Consider the following 22,675-nt stretch of genomic DNA (forward strand, 5'->3'; position numbering starts at 1 on the left):
TCAGACAAGAGAACATCCTTCTTCCTATAGAGAATCTCCTTTAGAGTTCAGATGTTAAGTCTGATCTTTCTCAATGAAACACTGGTTCTGATCTTGAACCCAACTTATCTACTTCAGAGTCATATGGGATCCCATCAGATCCATTTCCTCCACTGCCTAGACGTAGATCTCCTCCAGAAGGACTTTTTTCACCAAATTTCAGCTGGCAGATTGGTAAAGCTTTGCCTGAAACTAGAGTCGGACATTGAGCCCAGAACAGAGCTCCTTCAGGCGCTGGATTTTGATGAACCTCCTAAAGAGCTCCTTAAATTGCCTTTACATAATCTCCTTAAGGAGGCTCTTTTTAAGAACTGGGAGATTCTTCTCACTCTTCCTGTAGCTTGTTCAAGTGGCTGGAGACTCGAACATCGAGGCCAAAAGAATTGCCAGAATGGATTCTCTCTCCCACATGATTGGGCTAGAAACTCTGTTCTGTGAATTCAAATAACAGACGAGGAAAAGCCATTTTAAAAACAAATGGTTTATTGACAAAGCTCCCTTAGCCTGGGAAGAGCAGGCCCTCAGAATTTCAGTGCTCTTCAAAGAGAGAAAACAAGGCAAACAGATTTATACCCTAAGTGACATCATTTGTAATAATTATCATGCTTTAGAATACAATGGCACAGTTGATCACATGACTTCCTTTCCAAATATGCCTTACGTCATGTTAACATTAAAAGTCCATTCTGTTAAGTTTTTAAACCCAGCAGGTGGCAGTGTTTCATTTTTCTTCCTAAATCAGTTTTGATCTTTGACCTTTCCAAGTGTCAATCATGTCAGTTACAAAGCCCTACTTCCTGCAGACACATCTTAACTTCTGTATGACCTTCAAAGTGTAGTATTGTATTTTCTAATCTATAAGAAACAGATTCTCTGTAAAACACCCAAATTTCCTGTTCCTCTGAGAACCTTATCCCATAGATGTCTCAACCTTCTGAACTTCCTAGCATTAGCTGAAATGTAGAATCAGCAATTTAGACAGGGAATGCCAATCTGTGAGCTAGCTAAATCTATTTATTGCAATCTATTTAGTACAAGGCCTCATGGCTGAGTTTCTAATGCAATGTGCAGATAACTGTATTTTTTAATGTATTCACTTAAGTTTGATTCATTCACAATCTCAGTTTTTATATCATCGGTAATAACTGTCACACCTGTAAATTCCAGAAATCTTCAACAAGCTCCAAGGAAGATACTCTTTATATAGAATACAATCCTGTCCTGGCTTTGATAAGCCGCAACTGGCACATCAGTCTTTATTGGTGGAATCTACTCCTTAAAAATCTTCCAGTACCAGAGTATATGCTACTGCTCCACCAGGATGTAAAGGCCGCACCATGGACAAGTTTGGGCGCTGCCTCTTACAAAATCCTATGTTAGCCAATAGGATTCTCAGTTATAACTTCTATATGGTGTTTTACCTTAAACAACTCATTAAGAAATTGGCTGATTTTCAACAATATATTCCATCTGACTGACTTCTAGAATTCCAGGAGACTACTCATAGCCTCTTTCAAACCAGAAAGTATATAGCAAGAACAGCTTTTGGTGTATTCGATGTGACATCCAGAGCATCGGCTATGTCTGTTGCTATGAGATGTCTTGCATGGCTGTGAGTCTCTGACTTGGACATTAACGTTCAGGATTGTTTAGCAAACATTCCTTGTCTTGGTGAAGAGCTCTTTGAGATCAAGGTGGAGAATGCCACCCAAAGACTTACCCAGCATGAACAAAGCTGGACCACTATAACAGGATCCAAGACTAAGACTCAGTCATCTAAATCTTCTTTGAAACCTGCTTACTATTCATACAAGAGGTGTTATCCAATAACCTTGTCCTCTTCCAAACCTCCACCACAGAAGAGACAGAAATCGCTGAACCTCAAAAGCCTCAGATTTCAACTCCTCAAAAACCAGCTCAGTTTTTTTTTTTAACATGCTTCTAGAGAGCACAGCCGCAATTTCCCCATCTTAGCCACCTCCCCAACCCATCAGAGGCCGACTTCTCTTATATCATCAACATTGGACTCTCATTGCCACAGACACCTGGGTCCTCAGTCATTCAGGAGGATCAGTGTCTTCATTTCATCACCAATCCTCCAAACAATCCTCCAAGAGAGTCCTCTTTCACATCTCAACAGATTTCCCTTCTTAAGGAAATCAAAGCTCTGCTTCAACTAAATGCTATAGAAGGGGACAGAGGCAATACTAAGAGCGACAAAGGCAAGATTGAAGGGGACAAACTATCTCGGATAGAAAACACTCCATGCAAACAGAAAGAATGGACAGCCATGTATGCTAATGCCCGTAGCTTGGGCAATTAAATTCTGGAACTGGAAACAGAAATGAGAAATGCCGACCTTGATGTGGTGGCGATATCAGAAACGTGGTTCTTAGAGTCCCACGGATGGGATATGGTCATACCAGGAAATAACTTTCTCCGTCACGACAGAGAAGGCAAATCAGGAGGAGGAGTAGAGAGGACATCAAAGTTACTAAAATCACGGACATCAAGTATATGGGAGAATCCCTCTGGGTGAACTTTGCCAGGGGCAATAACAAATGCCTGTATCCTGGTTTTGTGTACAGACCACCAAGACAAAAGGACGATGTGGACAAAGAACTAATTGAAGATATTGAGACCATCACACTGCGAGGAGACACAGTGCTGTTGGGAGACTTCAATATGCCTGATGTGGACTGGAACAAAGTTTATCCCAGGACAAGCTCCACTGGCTTCCGATAATCGCCAGGGTCCACTATAAATGCGCCTGTTTAACTTTCAAAATCCTATATGGTATCCTCCCTCCCTTTATCCCTCTTTCTTGGAATTCCTCAAACCCTAATACCACCAGATCCTCACACAAATTAAAACTATCCTTCCCCTCGCTAAAAGGCATTTCCCACACAGGAAAGCTAGGGACCTCCCTTCACTTCAAAATCACTGAGCTCTGGAACAACCTTACCTCCCCTCTTCGGAACTTGAGCTCTCTCCAAGTTTTCCGCAAACATCTGAAAACCTGGCTTTTCTCAAAAAATGTAAGTCTCCCTCCAACTTAGGAATCAAGGAAACTCATATCTTGGCATCCCAAGTCCTCTAAAGTTTCTTTACACTTCTACCTCTAACCCTCTGTTGTAGTTCCTTCCTATTTCTCCTACTGTAAACCGCGTCGAGCTCTACGAACATGGAGATGATGCGGTATACAAACCTAAGGATTAGATTAGATTAGGTATTCTCACTAATGGGTGACGTGATCCAACGGAGCCCAGATGCGGACGCCTCACAAGCAGTCTTGCTTGAAGAAACTTGAAATTTCGAGTCGCCCGCAACGCGCATGCACGAGTGCCTTCCCGCCCCGTGCAGGGCGCGTCTCCTCAGTTCTTACTTTTCCGCGGAACCGAGAAGTCCGTCTTCGACTCTCTGCGTGAAGTTTTTTCTCTTGTGCCTTCTAAAGTCCGCGGTTTTGGGTTCTTTTTCTCTTAATCGCTGATTTTCGTCGTTCTTTTAAAAAAAAAAAATTCTTCCATCCATTCGACCGGGAAGGCCACATGGCCGCAGCCCCGCGGCTTCGATCTTGCGGCGGAGCTTTTCCGGCCTATGTCACGGTCTATCACCGGTTTTAAAAAGTGTGCCAAGTGCCAGCACGCGATTTCGCTAACGGACCCTCATCGACACTGTCTTCGGTGTCTCGGTCCTCAACACCTTCCGAAATCGTGACGGCCTTGCTACACACTCAACGCACGTGCTTTCAAGCGTCATTGCGTCTTGTGGGAGTTGCTGTTCATGGAGTCCTCGGTGGAGCCATTCTCATCGAAAGGACCTTCGACATCATCCACACTCCAGTCTCCCACCTCTGCGGCCTCGAGTCTCCTCAAGCACGCCTCGTTTGTGCCGGCTCAGACTCCAGTGCCCGCTACGATGCCTTCCTCGGTCTCTTCAGGTCAGGTAGCACAGCAGTCCATCCCACCAGTGGTGCTAAAAGTGCCCAAGGCTTCCAAGCCCAAGCACTCACACACTGCCTCTAAGGAGCGCGAGGCCCGTGCAGGTGGTCCCATTGCTGATGCGGATCCATCCTTGCCGGCCTCGTTCCAGACCTTACTGGAGAAGCAATTCATTGAGCTCTTCACCACCATGGGGCCTAAGCTTCTCTCTCAAATCCAGTCTGGGCAGGCGGAGGCCTCCCGCGAGGTCGAGCCGCCTCCGGTGCCTCAGCGATACACACACTCTCAACAGGGAGTAGAGTCTCTGCGAGTGTCTGGTCTGGCATCGATGCATGCATCGCAAGGAGCAGAGTCTTTGCCATGCCTCCGTTGGAACTGATTCACTCGATGCAAGGAGTAGAGTCTTTTCGAGTGCCTCCATTGGAACCGATTCATCCGATACAAGGGCTCAAGCCTTTACGAGTCCCCCGGGGCGAGCCCAGCCAACCACCTCTGCTTCGATCAACCGCTTCCAGCCCCGTCCACTATCTGGGGGCCTCAGCGAAGACCCACTCGCCTCGTCCATCGAGGCTGGTTTCCAAGCACAGTTTGCATCATCGTTTGAGGCATTCATCAAGGCACTCTTCCAGGCACGCCTCGCCTCATCGGAAGCAGCCTTTTCTCGAGTATTCACCACCGGCTACTTCACCCCCCCTCTGATGCCGGAGCTCGAGGACACACTGGGATCTTAATCACCACCACGATCCACGTCCTCGAATCCTTCTTGAGGCCTCGACGTCCTCGAATCCTTCTCGAGGTCCTGCATTGGCTGACCAGCTGTCCTTCTTGTTCCTCCGGCAGATGCCAACTGATTTAGACATATACCTGGACACAGGGTCTAAATTTTCGAAGGAATACCTGGAGACAATGCACCTTCCTCAACCTCTGGCTGAATCCCTCAAGCTTCCCTTACACAAGCTGCTGGACCAGACCTTTGAGCGGTGCCTTGAAACACCTTATTCCATCCCCGCCATGCCGGGAAAATTGGATGCCAGGTACCGCACAGTTCACCACAAAGGGTTTGATGGCTCCCAACTCTCCCATCAATCCCTTATGGTGGAGTCCTCACTGAAGCAGTCTCACCCCTTCCAGGTCTACGCCACCGTTCCATCTGGTAGGGAGGGCAAGACCATGCACCGATTTGGCAGGAGAATTTATCAGAACTCCATGATGACTTCCAGAGTTCTGAATTATAACTTCCATTTCATCACATATTTTGAATTCTTCCTGTCTGTACTCCAGAAGTTCATGCCCTATCTGGACCCCAGGGCACAGTTTGAGTACCAGGAGGTTCTGTCCTCGCTGTCCCAACTCCGGCTCCAATTGATGCAGTCCTCCTACAATGCTTTTGAGCTCTCGGCTCGGGCCACAGCATGCTTGATGGCCATGCGCCGGCTGGCGTGGCTCAGGACCATCGACATGGACCCCAACCTCCAGGACAGGCCAGCCAATGTGCCATGCGCTGGTACCGACCTCTTCGACGAGTCCATCAAGGCAGCAACCAAGAAGCTCTCGGACCACGAAAAGTCTTTTCAGTCCATCCTGCGTCCGAAGCCCAAGCCTGCTCCTCCTCGTCCATCACGCCCACCGTTGATCTACCAGTGGCGTTACCCTCCAAAACAGGCTCCACCCATCCAACAGCCTGTGAAGAGGCAGCATTCCCAAAAGCAGCATCAGAAGCCTCAACCATCAACAGTCTCCAAGGCTCCTCAGGCCTTTTGACTGTCTCATAGAGGGCATAACATCTGTTGTTCTGCCATTCTCAGTTGCTCCACCGATTGGTGGCCGTCTCCATCACTTTTACCACCGATGGATGACTATCACCACCGACCTATGGGTCCTCTCCATCGTCAAGGAGGGATACTCTCTTCAGTTCCATCAAGTTCCTCCGGAACATCCTCCAAGAGAGTATCCTTCCAACTTGACCCAGACCTCCCTCCTTCTTCAGGAAGCCCAGGCCTTGTTGCAGCTTGGGGCTGTCGAACTGGTTCCCTTGTCACAACAGAACAAGGGTTTCTACTCCCTGTACTTCCTTGTTCCGAAGAAGACGGGCGATCTGCACCCCATTTTGGATCTCAGGGTGCTCAACAAGTTTCTGGTCAAAGAAAAATTTTGCATGTTTACCCTAGCATCCCTGTACCCCCTTATTGAGCAGAACGACTGGTTATGCTCTCTGGATCTCAAGGAGGCCAACACACACATTCCCATTCACCCGGCCTCCCGTCAATACCTCAGATTCAGGGTGGGACATCTTCATCTTCAATACCGAGTGCTCCCCTTCGGCCTGGCCTCATCACCCAGAGTCTTCACCAAGTGCCTGGTAGTAATGGCCGCAGCACTCAGGAACCATGGCCTCCAGGTGTTCCCCTACCTGGACGACTGGCTCATCAATAATTCAACATCTCAGGGAGTTGTCCTTGCGATCCAGAAGACGATTTGATTGCTGCAGCATCTGGGATTCGAGATAAACTTCCCAAAATCCCATCTTCAGCCTTCCCAGACTCTTCCCCTTCATCGGAGCTGTCCTGGACACTACCCAACTCAGAGCGTTCCTCCCTCCTCCACGCCAGGAAGCTCTCCTCCACCTCTGTCACTCGGTGTCCTCTCGCCCGTCCATCTCGGCGAGACACATGATGATCCTTCTGGGCAACATGGCCTCTACAGTTCACGTGACTCCTTTTGCCAGACTTCACCTCAGGATCCCTCAGTGGACCCTGGTATCTCAGTGGACGCAGGTGTCCGACCCTCTGTCTCGACACATCCAGGTCACTCCTGCTCTGCAACAATCTCTTCGTTGGTGAATGCTATCCTCCAATCTATCCAGAGGTTTACTGTTCTCCGCGCCCCATCACCAGAAAGTCTTCACGACCGACTCGTCAACATATGCTTGGGGGGCCCATCTGGATGGCCTCCGCACCCAGGGTTACTGGACAAGCATGGACCGCCAGTGCCACATCAATCTCCTGGAACTCAGGGCGATCTTCAACGCTCTCAATGCCTTTCAACATCTGATTCATGACCAGGTTGTCCTCATTCGCACAGACAACCAAGTCGCCATGTACTATATCAACAAACAGGGAGGGGATGGGATCGGCCTCCCTCTGCCAGGAAGCTCTGAAAGTGTGGGATTGGGCGATTCGCCACAACACCTTCCTCAAAGCTGTCTACATTCAGGGGGCGGACAATGCCTTAGCGGACAACCTGAGCCGCCTTCTGCAACCGCATGAATGGGCCCTCCACTCCACGCCCCTTCATCAGATCTTCACTCAGTGGAGAACACCTCAGATAGACTTCTTCGCTGCCCCCCACAACTTCAAACTGCCTCAGTTCTGCTCCCAGATCTACACTCCTCAGCACCTCGAGGCAGATGCTTTTCTTCTGGACTGAATGAATCTCTTCCTATATGCGTTTCCTCCATTCCCTCTCATTCAGAAGACTCTAGTCAAGCTGAAGTCAGACCGGGTCACCTTGATTCTGATTGCTCCACGGTTGTCCAGGCAACCTTGGTACTCCCTTCTCCTTCAACTCAGCTCCAGCTCCACTACCTGTTTTTCCCTCGCTACTTACACAGCATCAGGGATCTCTGCTTCATCCCAATCTGCAGTCTCTATACCTGACAGCTTGGTTCCTCTCAACATAACTCCTCTCCAGTTTTCCCAACCTGTGCGAGAGACGTCTTGGAAGCTTCAAGGAAGCCTGCTACTCGACAATGCTACCACCAAAAGTGGACCAGATTTTCTACTTGGTGTTTCTCTCATCATCATGAGCCACAACACTCCTCCTTGTCTTCGATTTTGGACTATCTTTTGCACCTTTCTCATTCTGACCTCAAATCTACATCAATACGAGTCCATCTTAGTGCAATTGCTGCTTTCCATCAGCTGCTTCAAGGGAAACCTCTCTCTGCTCATCCTGGTTTCCAGATTCATGAAAGGACTTTTCCATGTCAATCCTCCTCTCAAACCGCCTCCAGTGGTTTGGGACCTCAATGTTGTTCTTTCTCAACTTATGAAACCTCCCTTTGAACCTCTTCACAAAGCTCATCTGAAGTATCTCACCTGGAAAGTTGTCTTCCTCATTGGTCTCACTTCTGCTAGACGAGTCAGTGAGCTCCAAGCCTTGGTAGCGGATCCACCTTTTACAGTATTCCATCATGACAAGGTGGTGCTTCGCACTCGTCCCAAATTCCTTCCTAAAGTTGTTTCGAAGTTTCACCTCAACCAATCCATTGTTCTTCCAGTGTTTTTTCCAAAGCCTCATTCTCACCCTGGAGAATCAGCTCTTCATACTCTGGACTGTAAGCATGCTTTGGCTTTCTACCTGGAACGCACCAAACCGCACAGAACTGCTCCTCAACTTTTCTTCTCCTTTGATCCGAACAAGTTGGGACGTCCTATCTCTAAGCGCACCATCTCCAACTGGATGGCGGCTTGTATCTCTTTCTGCTACGCCCAGGCTGGATTGCCCCTTCACAGTAAAGTCACAGCCCATAAAGTCAGAGCAATGGCAGCTTCTGTGGCGTTCCTCAGATCTACACCTATTGAGGAAATTTGTAAGGCTGCCACCCAGTCCTCGGTTCATACCTTCACTTCTCATTATTGTCTGGATACGTTCTCAGACAGGATGGACAGTTTGACCAAACAGTGTTGCAAAATTTATTCTCCTAAGTTGCCAACTCTCCCACCATCCCATTATGGCTAGCTTGGAGGTCACCCATTAGTGAGAATACCTGCCTGCATGTCCTGGGATAAAGCAATGTTACTTACCGTAACAGTTGTTATCCAAGGACAGCAGGCAGCTATTCTCACGTCCCACCCACCTCCCCTGGGTTGGCTTCTCTGCTAGCTACCAAACTCTGTACAAGCTACTGTTCCCGCTGCAATAGTGCTGCCCCGCCTACCGGTGATATCATCGGTAGCGCATGGGTTAAGAGCAGACTGACCGTGTTTGAGGCATCGCGCACCAGAGGGAGGCGCATTGAAATCGCATTGAGAAAGAAGCGCGACTTGCTCCTTTGTTTGAGCCTGTGTTCAGGCAGTTTGACATTGGAAAGATGCAGTTGATACCTGTGAGCACCTGCCATGGCATTATTGGACCTCGAGGGGGATAAGGAGAATTGTCCGTTGTGAAAGCTCTGTAAATTTGATATCTGTGCCCATGACGGGTGGTAGTTAATATATGTGTTGTGGTTGTTGAAGATGGTCGCTGTTGACTTTTATGCTTTCATTGTATTTTTGTATGGTTTGATGTTTGTAATGGTATTTATTATGTCTGTTCATTTTGTCCTTCGCTTTGTATAAGATGAATAATAAACACAATACAATACAAAAATACAACAGTCAGCCACCATGATCCTAATAGCTCCTTGGTGGCCCAGACAACCTTGATTTTTGTTTCTACTTCAACCGAGTGTCAAGGATCCATTTCCATTGCAAATCTTTCCATCTCTATTCACTCAAAATCAAGGATCTCTGTTGCATCCCAATCTGTAATCTCTGCACCTAACAACTTGGTACTTCTCAACCTGATTTCATCAGATTTCAATCTTTCGGACCCAGTACAAGCAATTATAGCTGCTTCTAGAAAGCCTTCTACTCAGCATTGCTATTGACTCAAATGGATATGCTTCACTTTGTGGTGTAATCTCCATCACTTGGATCCTTCCACATCTTCTATTCCCTCAGTATTGGACTACTTCTCCATTTATCCAACTATGGACTTAAAACCACTTCGGTTAGAGTTCACTTCAGTGCTATTAGTGCTTTCAACAATAAACCTCTGGCTACTCATCCACTTTTTTTCCCGGTTTATGAAGGGACTCTTGAACATGAAACCTCCACTAAAACTGCCTCCAGTTATCTGGGATCTTAGTATAATTCTTACCAGTCTGATGAAGCTGCCATTTATTTGAACCACTGGCATCTGCTCATCTTAAATTACTAACTTGGAAAATAGTCTTCTTGATCTCTGTCACTTCTGCTCGTCAAGTGAGTGAACTTCAAGCATTTGTTTGCGACCCACCTTTTACAGTTTTTCATCATGACAAGGTAGTTCTCAGAACTCATCCTAAATTCCTTCCCAAGGTAGTCATGGAATTTCATCTAAATCATTCCATTGTGCTTCCTGTCTTATTTCCAAAACATCAGTCTCACCCTAAAGAAACTGTTCTTCATACATTGGACTGTAAGCATGCCTTGGCTTACTATTTGCAAATAACTAAACCACACAGGACTTCACCTCAATTGTTCATCACTTTTGACCCTAACAGGTTGGGCCTGCCCATCACCAAGCAGACTGCACTTCCCCCTCCGAATCCACGGTTTCAGCATCCGCGGATTTGGTTGTTTGTGATTTTTTTAACAAAAAAATAAATTTTAGTTTTCCAGGCTATTTTAAGCCCTGTAAGCCTCCCCTTAAGCCTTACCTGGTGATCTAGCGGATTTTCGGGACGAGAGCTCAAGGCAGCCGTTTCCTATGAGCGATCTGCACGGGGCAGGAGCATGGGAAGATCGCTTCTGCCCTGAAAACCCGCTAGACCACCAGGTAAGGCTTAAGGGGGGCTTACATTGCTTAAAATAGCTGGGGAAAGCGGGGATAGGGGCAGAACAGGCCCGAATATTATTCACGTTTTTTTAATATTCGTGGGCCAGCTCTGCCCCTAATCCCCATGGATACGGAGGGAGAAGTGTATTTCCAAATGGTTAGTAGCCTGCATTTCCATCTGCTATGCTCAGGTTGGGCTGCAGCTCGAGGGACATGTTACAGCACCCAAAATTTGAGCTATGGCAGCATCAATGTCTTTTTTGCGTTCCACTCCCTTTGAAGATATTTGCAAAGCAGCTACTTCGGCCTCAATTCACATCTCACTACTGTCTAGAATCCTATTCCAGATGAGATGGTCATTTTGGCCAAGCAGTTTTACATAATTTTTCTTCCTAATGGCAACTCTCCCATCATCTCATTCAGTAAGCTAGGGAGTCCCACATGTGAGAATATGCTGCCTTGCTTGTTCAAGGATAAAGCACAGTTACTTACCGTAACAGGTATTTGGGAACAGCAGGCAGAGATATTCTCACATCCCTCCCACCTCCCTTGGTTGGCTTCTTAACTTGTTTACGAAACTGAGGAATTGTGAGCTGATGTTGGGTGGGAAGGCACTCCCATGTGTGCGGTGCAGGCAGTCTCGAAGCTTCTTAAGTTTAAAGTGACAGTAAACTTTTAGCACGGTCCATACCGGGCTCCATGGATGATGTAACCTACATGTGAGAATATCTGCCTGCTGTCCCTGGATAACATCTGATATGGTAAGTAACAGTGCTTTATCAGTACTGATTAAGCTTTTAAAATAAGTTAGGTGTCTAGGTCGGCTGGGCATCTAAGTTGATGAGCATCTTTTATAGAATCTGGGCCTAAGTGCCTTACTTAAAATACATATCAAAAGCAACCACTAGTAAAAAGTCAACTGAAGCGCACAAAAAAAAATTTAGATCATTCTCAGTAGTAACCATTTTTGATATATATGAGGGGCAGATTTTGTTTTTTCTGCGGGTTCTAGTATTTTTCTAGGGCCAGGAATACAGTAATGGGAATAGACTAATCAAAGTTTCAAGTTTATTTAAAATTTCTTATACCGCCTAATCAAACTTCTAGGTAGTGTACAATGAAAATGCCATAAAATCAATTTAGAAATACCAGGATATATTAGTACAACAAATGACATGACATACAAACTTACTTCAAACAAAAGAGAAAATGGACATAACTACAATCTTTGAAGAAAAGAACAGAGAGAAGGGAAAAACAATAGGTAGGGATAAAAACAGACAAGCATTGTTTTAGTCCTTAAAAGGACAGTTATTGTCCAAACGCATCCTGGAACAAGAAGGTTTTTAACCTGGGTTTAAATTGATTTAGTGCGGACTCTACGCGTAAGTAATTGGGCAGCGAGTTCCAAAGGGAAGGTGCAGTAACAGTGAAATTATTATATCTCAACGTGTTAATTAACTTTAAAGATGGTATGGTAAGGAGATCTGTGACATAGAACAGAGTGATTTAGATGGATTATAAGGGATTAGAAGTCTATCGATGAACTCTGGCTGGTTACTCAAACGGATTTTAAAGGTTAAAAGTAGGATATACTTGTGGGAAATTGTGGTCTTAGATTCTGATGCTGAATAGCTTTCCGTGACAGTAAAAGTTGTTAAAGCACTCTTAATGGCACAGAAAGCTGCCCTGCCAATGTACAAAAGGATTCTCCTTAGCTGCTATTAATCATTGTAGCAGCCACTCAGAATCTTAAGCTAATGTATTGCAAGGAGCTTATTAGTATTCTAATGAGCACTCCAGGTAATGCACAGCAAGAATCACTCAGTTTTACCGTGCAAACATTTTGGCAGGGTCTGAGCTGTCATTGCCTTACTTTCCTGTCTGTGCCTGAGTGCTGATTGGCTCAAGCATTGACAGGAAAATTAAGGCTAGAGCAGACCCCACCATAAACATTTCACCCTCCCACCTAGCAGCCCACTCTCCCAATAAAAAACCCAAACATTTTGTGGATAGCCCGCCTCGTGCTGTGCCCTGTTGGTCTAATGGGCTGGTCCAGCCCCAAAGCTGAGCTAGGATACTTCTCCTCCAACACCCCCCTCCCCCACCTCTCATAGATTAAATTGAAGATAGGCAGGAGGCTTCAGAGAATCCTGCCAGCTCAGCTGATTGGGAATTCCCCTGCCCCGATCAGCTGAACAGGGGGAGCAGGTGATGTTTTTTTGTTGTTGTTGTTGTTTTAGGGGGGGCTGTTCGGGCAGACAAGAGGATAGGAGCTGTGCTAGCAATTGCTCTTCCAAGAGAGTGCTAGGCACAGTTCCCCTTTTTTCCAGTGATGTTCCGCACAAATGTATGCATATAATTTGCATGCTATTGTGCTAAGCAATGCCAGTAAAAAAAATTGCTTCCACAATGGTAGTTTTGACTTTGGTTTTGGAGCTTTTTGCATCCAGGCCTTAGTCTAATAATTTTTATTTGTGTGAAATTGTGTATTGTAATTCTTTTTTATATTATGTTTATTTTATTTTTAGTTTGATCCCCTCTAACACATGATTTAGTGGTATATCAAACAAATAAATTAAATCAGAAATGTATTCCAAGTACCTGATCCAGTATGGCCCCTCCTGTATATGTTCCATTACCATTTATTGCAACAGTTATCTCTGTAGAGAATCCAGGAGCTCCTTACTTCTAGATAACTTTGCAGCAGGGATGTCCCAGCAACATCTGACATATTGAAATCACCTACAAGTAATAGTACCCTTTAATAGCAATATTATAAATATTTTCAATTAAGACTTTGTCCACTACTTCTGCCTATGAAGGGGTTTTGTATATCACACCAGTGTAAATAGATGTTCATTTTCTCTATCCAGATTAACCCACGGTACCTCCTCGCCTCATAACTCGTTCAATTCTGTTACTTTAATAATATGAGGTACTACCTCTCCTCCCTTTCTTCTTTCCTTGTCCTTCCTGAATAAAATTGTCTTGAATTCTTTGCACTTGTCATATTTGTTCCTTATTTGAATCTATGAAAAATGGAAAAGGTATACAGTAACATGCAGAAAACATGTTTTAACTTTTTTATGATGTAGAGGTTGTGTTGGCATCTGTTCACTTGAGATTCAGAGAAAAAGAGAATTTTGACCAGATGCCTAACTTTTGCATGCAATTGTTCTGTTCTTCATAGTTCTTCTATATGTTCAAGTCCTTTAAAAAAACATTAAATATATTTTTGAAGATTCACTATTGTGTATTTTTTCATATCAAGTATTGAGTTCTGTCAATGCATTTATTTTTTTTATATTGAAGGTTGATAGTGATTCTATTGGAATAAAATTGGAATTTGATGATGAATTTGGTGGCATGCCAGCTGATGGTGGAGCTGAAGACTCACAAAACACAACTGTTTTGAAATCTCCGAAGCCCAAGCGGATAAAGAAAGAACCTGGTATGTGCCTTACACAGAAATAAACACTTTTGTTTCTGTCAGGAAATGTCAATTTTATTTTAGAGATCCACAGTTCTACTGATTTGGTTCTTTCAAATTTGTTTTTCTGCTATGAATGGATTACAAATTGGGGATTAGAATACCCAACCCATATTTAAATAATATTTTCAAATACCAAAGTAGATCAGTAATCATACTTTTATTCTAAATGTGATGGATACTAGTAGTCACCTTAAAGGGTGAAATGGAAGCCGTTTCTGTTGGCATGCGTCATAGCTCGTTTGTATCCCATCCCGGAGGGAGACAAGGGCTACTTTGGAGTCGCCAGTGGTGGATGAGGTGGTCTCAGCGATTGCTAAACGGTATACCGTGCCCATGGAGGGTGGTTATGCCTTACGGGACTCTGAGGAGCGTAAGTTGGAGACCATTCTTAAGCAGAATTTTGATCTCTGCCTTGGGGGTCCAAGCGCCGTGTTTCGGTAGGCCGAGCATGTCCTGGATCGTGAGTCTGATTACTGGTCTTTGGTGGATCAGGAGGTGGCAAGGATTGAGATAGCTGCCTCGTTTCTCTTGGATGCTCTCTATGATTTGGTGCAGACGTCTGCCAAGTCTATGGCTTTTGGAGTGGCAGTGTGCCGTATCTGGTAGCTTTGCGCTTGGTTGGCGGATGACGCGTCCAAAACAGCTTACTAAATTTCCCTTTCGGGGGTCCTTTTTATTCGGGGAGGATTTAGATAAGTTGGTTCAGACTTTGACAGACTCTAAAGTGCCCCGCCTACCTTAGGACCGTGCCCGCCCTGCTTCTCAAGGGAGGGGGAGGCACTACCCGGGGCATTTGCGGGAGTTCGGCAAATACCACCCTGGGTGTGGGGCTGCTACTTTCCAGGCTTCGGGGTTTTCCTGGGGTTATTTTTATCAGTACATGCAGTCCTTTCGGGGGGGGGGGGCCTGCGGAGGGCTGGGATTCCTCCTTTGCCTGTCCTGCCCAATGACTCCTTGCCGGCATCCCCTTTGGTTCCTGTGGGTGCCCGGCTGCATGAGTTTTTTCCCAAGTGGGCCGAGATCATATCCGATCAGTGGGTCCTGGAGTTGGTGCAGGATGGTTTATGCTCTGGAGTTTGCCCGCTCTCTACCAGATCATTTTCTAGTCTCTCCATGTCAGGCGGCATGGAAGACACAGGCCTTTCGCCAGATCCTTCAACGCTTGCCAGACCTCAAAGCAGTTGTTTCCAGGCCATCTTCAGGAGTGCGGCACCGGCAGGTACTCCATTTACTTTGTGGTGCCCAAGAAGGAAGGGACCTTTTTGCCCATCTTAGATTTAAAAGGGGTCAACAGGGTTCTCCAAATTCCCTCTTTTTGCATGGAAACTCTGCGATCTCTCATTCTAGCAGTTCAGCCGGAGGAGTATCTGATGGAAGCCTACTTGCAGGTTCCAAATCGGGCCTCCCATCAGCGCTTCCTTCATTTTGCGATCCTGGGTCAGCACTATCAGTTTTGTGCACTTCCTATTGGCCTGGCCACGGCTCCCCGGATGTTCACCAAGGTTATGGTGGTCATCGTGGTGGCCTTGCAGACAGAGGATATTCTGGTGCATCCCTACCTGGACGACTGGTTGATTCAGGCAAAGTCATTTCAGGAGAGCATCCATGTCATGGCTCGGGTGGTGGTGTTTCTACAGTCGCTGGGATGGGTAGTCAACCTTTTCAAAAGTCGGTTGGCCCCATCTCAGCGTCTGGAGTACCTTGGGGTTTTGTTTGACACCTCCTTGGGGAAGGTCTTCTTTCCAGAGGCCTGAGTAAGCAAATTGCAATCTCAGGTTCACCTGCTTTTGGCATCCCGGTGTCCTTGGGCACAGGATTTCCTCCAAGTCTTGGGGTCGACAGCAGCTTCCCTAGACGTAGTGCAGTGTGCGCGGGCCAACATGCATCCTCTTCAGTATGCTCTGCTTCTGAGGTGATCGCCCCAGAGGCACAGTCCTGTTCCTCTGCAGGGCTTGGCACGCGGCAGTCTTCGCTGGTGGCTCCAAACCGCTCATCTTGTTCAAGGGACGAGTCAAGGATGCCAATCTCCTCGGTTGGGGAGCTCAGTATCTAGGTCACTCAGCTCAGGGCACCTGGTTGATCAATGTTCTGGAGACCAGAGCCGTCCGTCGCTGTTAGCCTTCCACTCCTTCTTGACAGGCAAATCAGTCAGGGTTCTGTCGAACAATGCCACGGCGGTGGTCTATGTCAGTTGTCATTTGGGCACCAAGAGCACTCAGGAAGCGCGGGAGGCATCCCTTCTCATGATCTGGGCAGAGTCTCACATTCAGGACGTCTTGGCTTCCCACATAGCCGGCGTAGAGAATGTTCAGGTGGACTTCCTCAGTCGTCATGTGCTAGATCCTGGAGAGTGGTGTCTAAGTCATGTGGCCTTTTATTTGATAGTACAGTCTTGGGGTCAGCCCCTAAAGGACCTGATGGCCACAAGTGTCAACACCAAAACACCCTGCTTCATCAGTAGTCACAGAGACGGTCAGGCCGAGGGCCTAGATGCTCTGGTTCAACCATGGCCAATGGAGGGGCTGTTTTATGTGTTCCCTCTTTGGCCAGAGTTCTTCTCCGCATGATTCAGCATCTGGGCCTTGTGGTTCTGGTGGCTCCGGATTGGCCCAGGTGGCCATGGTATGTAGATCTGGTGAGGCATCTGGTTGCAGGTCCACTTCCTCTGCCTCTCTTGGAAGACCTTCAAAGTTAGGGTCCCATTCCAATGTTCATTTCGGGTCCCTTCTTTCTTACGGCTTGGCTCTTGAAAGGGATTGCCTAGATAAGAAGGGATATTCAGATAAAGTGATCTCAATTCTTTGGGATCCCGGAGGCTTTCCACTTCTCGGGCATATGTGAGGGTTTGGTGTATCTTTGAGGAGTGGTCTCTTTTCACGCTTCCCTACCTACCATCTTAGAGTTCTTGCAGGATGGCCTGGTCAGAGGACTGGCTTGGTCTCGTCTCTGGGTTCTGCTTGTGGCCTTGTCAGCTTTTCATGGGGTATTGAAAGGTCAGTTTCTTGTGGATGGCCAAATTGCTTAAGCTTCCCGTGTGGCCCTCTGTTCCATCTTGGGATCTGAATCTGATTCTGTTTGTTCTAGTGCGCCCTCTTTTTGAACTGTTGGGCGACTGCTCTTTGAAGGACCTTACTCTTCAAGCGGTCTTCTTGGTTGCCATTACTTCAGCTAGACATGTTTCTATGCTGCAGGCTTTCTCTTGTAGGGCTCCCTTCTTGGAGTTTTCTAAGGAGCGGGTTGTCTTGAGGCCTGTTCCTTCCTGCCACAGGTAGTTTCTCCTTTTCATGTCAATCAGGCAGTGGTCCTCCCAATGTTGTGTAGCCGGGAGAGCTCTTCCGAGCAGAGACAGTTGCGCAAGTTGGATGTCAGTCGGATCTTTTGCTCTTATGTGCAGAAGACCCAGGAAATCAGATCATCTTTGTCCTTCTCGGGGGTCGTAAGGGGGATGGCGCTTCTAAGGCTACTATTGTGCGTAGGATTAAGGAGACTATTGCTTCCGCTTATCTTCTGAAGAACCAGTCTGTTCCAGAGTTTCTCAAGGCTCCTTCCACTTGGTCAGGCAGCTTCGTGGGCCGAGTCTTCTCTAGTGCATCCAGTGGATATTTGCAAGGCTGCAATTTTGATCTTCTCTACATTCCTTTGTCAGACACTGCCATGTGGATGTTCAAGCGCGTCGGGACATGGTATTCGGTGAACGTGTTCTGGTATTGGCCCTACAGGGGTCCACCCTTAATAGGTACTGCTTTGGTACGTCCCATTCATAAGGACTATACCAGTCTACCAGGCGCTACAGAAGAAGAAATTAGGTTCTTACCTGCTAATTTTCTTTCTGCTAGCCTGTAAACTGGTATAGTATCCCACTCTGTCTGTCTTTGTGCAGTGCTTGCGGGTTTTTTGTTTTGTTAGCATGCAGATTTTGTTTTTTCTATGGATTCTAGTATTTTTCTAGGCCGGGGAGAATTGAAGAACAGCGGCTGTGGCTTAGCTGGCGAGCTGTGGGGACCTTTTCTTGCTGGGCTCTCTCCTTTGCATTTTCCAAAAGCATTTGGGTATATTTGTTGTTACTACTTTTTGGAGTATTGTTTATTTCTGTTTCAAGTTCTTAGTTCTGCTTGGCTATTCGGCAGACTTATAGGAATAGGGGAAGGTACCTCTTATGTACTATTCCACAGTTTTGTTTGTCTCCACCTGCTGGTCATGATGAGATATAAACTCATTTTTAAGGACTATATCAGTCTACAGCAGTGGTCTCAAACTCGCGGCCTGGGGGCCACATGCGGCCCTCCAGGTACTATTTTGAGGCCCTCGGTATCTAATATAATAAAATGGTAGGCCACGCATGCGCACTAAAAAAAACGTGTTCCCTGATCCGTCGCGAAAACACGATTGTGCATGAGCGGGTTTTACGTCACCACTTGCTCGCGGCGGCTTTCAAATAAAAATAAAAAATTACACAGCTGCAGCGGCCTTCCTCACCCCTGCCTCTCACTGTCAATGGTACCGGCTCCTCTCTCGAACTGCACCAGGATTGAGAGAGGAGCTGCAGCGCCGGCTTTCAACTTAAAACAAAAAAAATAAAAGAACCCCAACTGGAGATCGCCGCTCTCAACCCCCTCCCCCCCCCCAACTGGAGATCGCCGCTCTCAACACCCTCCCCCCCCAACTGGAGATCGCCGCTCTCACCCGCTCCCACTGTGCAAACCCCCCCCAACTGGAGATCGCCGCTCTCAACACCCTCCCCCCCCAACTGGAGATCGCCGCTCTCACCCGCTCCCACTGTGCAAACCCCCCCCAACTGGAGATCGCCGCTCTCACCCGCTCCCACTGTGCAAACCCCCCCCAACTGGAGATCGCCGCTCTCAACACCCTCCCCCCCCCAACTGGAGATCGCCGCTCTCACCCGCTCCCACTGTGCAAACCCCCCCCCCAACTGGAGATCGCCGCTCTCCCCCCTTCACCCCCAACTGGAGATCGCCGCTCACACCCGCTCCCACTGTGCAAACCCCCCCCAACTGGAGATCGCCGCTCTCACCCCTCTCCCCCCCCAACTGGAGATCGACGCTCTCACCCGCTCACACTGTGCAAACCCCCCCCCCCAACTGGAGATCGCCGCTCTCACCCCCCTCCCCCCCAACTGGAGATTGCCGCTCTCACCCGCTCACACTGTGCAACCCCCCCCCCCCATGGGAGGATGCGCCGCAGCAAAGTGCTGCACAGGTACTGGAGGGGGAGAGACATATCGCTTCTGCACCGGTACAAACATCCCTTCAGCGTTGGCACTCGCTGCACGTTAAACAGGCTACTTCGGCCTTTCTCCTGCAGTTGAGTCCCTTTGCCGCTTCACTAATTACGTCATCAATGACGCAACAGAGAGCCTCAACGGCAGAAGAAAGCAGAAGCAGCCTGTTTAGCTGCCAACGCTGGAGGGAGGTTTGATATTAAAGTCATCTTGCTGGGAGGGTCGCAGAGTCAGCGGGGGTTGGGCTGGGAGGGGAGAGAAGTGTCTGCCTCAGGTGCTTCAGGCAGCAGCAGCGTTTACAATTCGCTGCTGTTGCTGGCTTCAGGCCTTCCTCTCTGGCCGGTCCTGCCTACTTCCTGTTTTCATGAAGACAGGACCGGCCAGAGAGAAAGACCTGAAGCCAGCAACAGCAATGAATTGTGAATGCTGCTGCTGACCAATGAAGTAGTTAAATGAGGAAAGGGAGCAGAGGGGGAGAGAATGGCTTGGAGGGAAGGAGGAAGGTATGCCAGACCAAGGCAAAAGGAAGGAGGAGATGGAGAGAGGCTATATGGGGGAGAGAGAGAGAGAGATGGAAAGAGAAGAGAGGGCAGTGAATGGAAGGGGCAACATAGAGGGTGAACAGTATTCTAGCACCCGTTAATGTAACGGGCTTAAAGACTAGTATTTATAATAATCATAAAAGTAAAATAAAACAGGTTCTTGATCATATGTCTCTGTAGCTATAAATTACAATATTATTATTAAGACTTAGCCAAAAGGAAAGATTTATAAACTATAAAGAGTTTTACTTCATACAAAATTGTCATTTCTATAATAAGACATTAACTATTTTTTCTGAGGCCCTCCAAGTACCTACAAATCCAAAATGTGGCCCTGCAAAATTAGCAGGTAAGAATCTAATTTCTCCATATTCCACAAATTTAATCTTATATGTCTCACATTCATCACTATACTTCATTTTTTTCCATGTTCACTGAGATCTCTATAACTCTTGGCGCAGTGTGATTAGTGGCTCAGTTCTCCACAGACATAATCTACATAACTACCAATGAGACAGCTAAGTGCAATCACATCCAAAACTTCTGGCATGGATTTATGCTACTTAATCCATTTGCTCATCCTTCATCATTGATTAGTTTGGGCAACCATTTAACTGTGCTCCTTTAAAAAAATTGCCATACCCTTTTCAAATTGCAACCAAACAGTAATCACATGATCTAACCAACCAGCCTCTTCTATCTGCAATGACTAATGCTTTTGCTCTCAATTGCAACAATTAAAAAATCAAATCCAACATACATCTCACAACTTGTGTTGACCCACCCATTATTTACTCCAATACTCATGCTGCAAATTCCTGCAATAAGGGATAGGGTCTTGTATACTGCCTTTTTGTAGTTTACAAGCACACTCAAAGCAGTTTACATACAGGTACTTCAAGCATTTTCCCTATCTGTCCTGGTGGGCTCACAACCTATCTAATGTACCTGGGGCAGGGGAGTAGCATGGGGTTTGAACTTACAATCTTAGGGTACTGAGGCTGTAGCTTTAACCAGTATTCCAAAGTCTCCTCACATGGTTCACCTCCCTCAAAGCATACAGAGCCAGAAAGATCCAAAGAGATATTGAAATCACCTAATATATAAATTTGCAAAATCTGCTGTTTTTGTAGGTCCTTTTAGCTTCTTAGACCACTGACTTTCTACTTCTTTTATATCCTTCCATCCAGTTAACTCTTCAGGTACATGCTCATTTTACTAAAGTCAGCATATTTGAAATCCAGGACATTGAATTTTATATCTTAACTCCACTTTAAATCCTATATTGAATCATATAGTATAGTCACTACTGTCCAGAGGGGGCACCCACCTGTACATTAGACACATTTTCCCCATTTGTGAGCATGAGATCCAGTGTCGCTCATGTTTTGGTGGGTTCTATCACCATTTGCCTGAGGAAAACATTTTGCAAGGCATCTTATTGTTTTTCTAATTCTTTGCAATTCTGCGGATGGAATTCTCTAATCTGCATCCAGCAACAGCACTTCACGTTTTATTCCCAGCCTTTTGATATATATAACTAGATATTTGTCTAAGTTTTCCATTTGTAGATGAAATGGATGACACACCTGAGTATATATTTTCTGTTTTCCCTTGTTGCTCTGAATTTCAGCTGTTTTTATATTGGTTTTTACAGAGTGCTTCTACTCCACCTTTTTGGCCAGCTTTATGCTTCCTTAAAAGATTATAGTATGGTATAGTTGCATCCCATTGATGGGAGTTATTAAACCATGTCTCTGTAAAAGCAACAAAATCTAAGTCTGCTTCTAACATCAGGGCTTGCAGATTCTGCACTTTGTTTCTTAGATCGCGAGCAAGGCTTCACTTACCATCCACCTCACTACGGAGTTATTTTCTACTCTTAACTAAGAACCGGTGTTTATTTCTCTCTGCTTCACACTGACACCGTCGGTACCGGTCGTGGACCATCGGTACCGGTGTCCTTTTTTCTGCTTTGGGACACCTTCGGTGCCAGTCATAGATCAATGGTACCGGTGTCCTTCCCCGTCTGCTCCGGTGGTGCTATTTGCCTTGATACCGGCTTTGTTCATCTCAGGAGTGTTGACCCTTGGTACCGGCATTATATCCATTGGTACCGGTTCTTCCTTTTTTCACAGTGTTTTCTTTCATGCCAACAATTTCAGTAGACATCGGCATGGGTTCACTGTTCCTGGGCGTGCTGTCGACGTTTCTTATTGGTGTCGACCACCCTTCTCGATGTCGTCTGTTCTGATTGATGCCACCGGCCCTATCAACATCCAGGTCGACGTCGGATTTTCTTCTCGACATCACCATGTTCAACTGTGATCCAGTTGTTTGAGTTCTGTCGACACTGGTTTCGTTTTTTAATTCCGGGCTCGTTTTCCCCTTGAGTCATCTCTGATTTTGTTGACTCCTATCCCATGACACCAGTTGTCATTGCAGTTACCGGTGTCGGTGTTCTCCTGGTATGGGTAAGCTTTGCAGTCTTCAAACTGCATTTGCCCTTCGACATCGACTCCTTCATGGTCTTGTTTTTTGACTGGTTGAGAGGCTTGGTGTGTCTTTTGGAATTATGCCCCATCTCTCTCTGAAGTGGTGGATGTTTCTACATCACATGTGCTTTTTCCCCTGGAGTAGGGTTCACAAAGCCTTTCTACTTGCTTGACATATCGTCTTTTTCCAGATCCATTAGGACATTTTTCTGTCTATGTGTTCCTTTGGACGTTGACTTTGTTCAGTCATTTCTTTCCCTATGGAATTTCTTTTCCTTCCTTGATCTCTGTGGGGACTTTTGTGACACGCCCTATGAAGCAGTTCACATGCCTCCTTGTTT

General features: G+C 46.5%; 1 protein-coding gene across 1 annotated transcript in view; it reads left to right on the top strand.

Annotated features, from left to right (window-relative positions):
- The window catches only part of TOP2B (DNA topoisomerase II beta), a 639,919-nt gene that overhangs the window by 514,440 nt on the left and 102,804 nt on the right, over positions 1-22,675 (top strand). The window contains 1 exon segment of the mRNA XM_033930173.1: positions 13,878-14,016. Coding sequence (XP_033786064.1) covers positions 13,878-14,016 — 139 coding nt within the window.

This window comes from Geotrypetes seraphini, chromosome 2 (genome assembly GCF_902459505.1).
Source record: "Geotrypetes seraphini chromosome 2, aGeoSer1.1, whole genome shotgun sequence".
Lineage (NCBI taxonomy): Eukaryota > Metazoa > Chordata > Amphibia > Gymnophiona > Dermophiidae > Geotrypetes > Geotrypetes seraphini.